We start from the raw sequence: 2425 nt of genomic DNA, 5'->3' as shown, positions 1-2425 counted from the left end.
AGGATGGAAATGAAAATTGAGGGTCGCACTAACAAGCAAAGCTTGTACGATATGGGACCCTCGGAAAATACATAAGAAATCGAAAGAAATCGTGTAATCGAATTCATACCACACATTCTGCCAATAAACGCTTAAAAAACTTACTCTAAGCTAAGTGTTGTGCTTAACAAGCTTGCTTTTAAGTAGGTTCCACCATATTTCTGTAGCATTTATTATAGATTAAACTCTAACAGATTAACCACCATGTCCACGTCTGCAATATTTTATTGTGCATCCTAGGTGGATATCACTTATCATTTCATTTTTTTTTTGTATTTGATGTATTCTTATAGAGAAATATGCAAATAAATGGAAATTGGTATTGAAATATGCAACATACTTTTGTGAATATGCGTGTATATGTGTGTAAACATGATATGCCATGATGTGTTACCGAAATTGTGCTTATTTTTGTTATTTGTGTTTATTGTATTCTTGATTTTGAATATTCTTTTTCCCTCTTGTCTCTGTACATGCGTGAGTGTGTGTGTGTGTGTGTGTGTGTGTGTGTGTGTGTGTGTGTTTGTTTGTTTGTTTGTATGTGTGGTCTACGACAGTTATGTGTGGTAGCTGGTAGGTTTCCTACATTTCAGATTGATTTGACAATACACCTGTGATGGAACCCCCCCCCCCCGACAATGGCAAACCAGTAGTTTTCCGATCCTAGAGCATAATAATACGTCGAAGTTTTTTTCCTATCTATTTGAGTTCACTGAAGTGTAAGCTCACGAGTCTTAATACAAGCCGCGTTTGCTAATTAAATGATTGTCCGGAAAAGTGAATCGCCAGCATGCTACCTAATAACTGCGAGTAACGGTTAAAATTCACCGATATAACTTAACCAATAGTGATTCCATACTGATTACTTTAACAAAATTCTCTTTGTTCATAGCAGTTGTGTGTTATTATCAATATTATTGCGGCCCGTGGGTGTTAAATCTAAAAGGAGATACATGTACATCAAAATCAATCGCATCAAATAAAACAAAAGATATGACCCACTATACTTTACTTTGAAAGGCTGGGAAAGACTTGGTGGCAATGTCTCACTTCAACATGCTCAACCATAATGATTCATTATAAATAAAACTTTAAACACACGGGAAATTTTTTCAAGGAGAAACACGAAGCGTCTTGTACAAGAGCAACGATGCCGTTGCGGAAACTTTTGACGATACTACGGCGCATGCGTAAAGTTCGCGAAACTGAATGGGCTGGATATGATCTAGTCGAGTGTGCGTGAGTACCTGTACATCAATTAAGCAGTCTCCAGCAAGAGCACCAGTGGAATCGGAGGTATTGGGAAAAACTCGTCATCATCTTCAACATTGTACAGTCATCTATGAGTCACACAGCCATGGATTTTTCTTCAAAAGCAACATGTCTTGTTTTACTGGTCACGATTATGACCAATGCCCTCGTTTCTGCCGTTTTTAGCGACCTCTTGGCAGAAGAAGTCCAAAGAACTCAGAAAGAGCCCGTTCCAGACTACTTGAGATCAGTCGTTGATTGTCACCTAGGCCGGCCGCACCGGCGATTTCCCGAGTGTCGGTGCGGCGAATACGCAGTGGTTGTGCCCAAGTCTGAGATCCCGCACGAAAACCTGAACGAGTACCACGTTATGACTGTCACAAGGCACAGGACCGTAAAACTAAGGTAAGTTTCGTTTGTTTATCATACCAAAAATGTCCACAAACTTCCGCCCGAGCTCAGTCTCCTCCTTTACCCTCTCCACATGCCCTCGGAAGCCATTATTTACGCAAGCCATTCTTTGAAAATTATATCGTTTTACTATGGAAAACATTTTGTCTGTCAGCGCTAATTAGCGATTTGACATGGTCTTGCAAGAATAAGTTTCAAGTTTCAAGTTTATTTAACCAATTCATTAAACATTTGACATTTTAGCAGCAACAGTTACCTCAACAAAAGCGCGAAACAAAACAAAACAAGTCAAAACAATAGAAAATGAAAAATAACAAAGCAAACATATAATTTATGGTATTGATTTCTTAATGTTTTTCATTTGGATTAAAAACTTTGCAAATAAGATATGTTAGGTGCATGATTGGCCTGACCAAACCATGACTTCGAATAGTTATCAAATATATATATTTTTTTCATTCAATGACCATGTGTTGTGGAATTGAAACATGTTATCTGCATAAGTATATACAATATCCCACATTTTCATGTATTTGACCTAATACACTGGTCGATTAGTAGGCCCCTAGATATACTACTCGTAAATAGATACGCAATGTGCTAAATATCTCCCATTACAGAATGTTCTAAACTTATAACCGCTATAAATATCGCACGATTTGTTTGATGTACTTGACGTCAATTGACGTCAGTGTTAATATCCTCGATCGTTCTTTTAGCCCCT

The 2425-nt window shown here is 37.9% G+C and overlaps 1 protein-coding gene across 1 annotated transcript in view; it reads left to right on the top strand.

Annotated features, from left to right (window-relative positions):
- The first annotated feature begins 1396 nt into the window (after window positions 1-1396).
- The window catches only part of LOC140241941 (uncharacterized), a 6141-nt gene continuing 5112 nt past the window's right edge, over window positions 1397-2425 (top strand). Inside the window, exon 1 of the mRNA XM_072321688.1 lies at window positions 1397-1695. Within this exon, the coding sequence (XP_072177789.1) occupies window positions 1397-1695 (299 nt within the window). The remainder of the gene's footprint in view (window positions 1696-2425) is intronic.

The sequence above is a fragment of the Diadema setosum genome, chromosome 18 (assembly GCF_964275005.1).
Source record: "Diadema setosum chromosome 18, eeDiaSeto1, whole genome shotgun sequence".
Lineage (NCBI taxonomy): Eukaryota > Metazoa > Echinodermata > Echinoidea > Diadematoida > Diadematidae > Diadema > Diadema setosum.
Note: the sequence above shows the minus strand (reverse complement) of the source record. Positions and strands in the feature narration are given on the sequence as shown.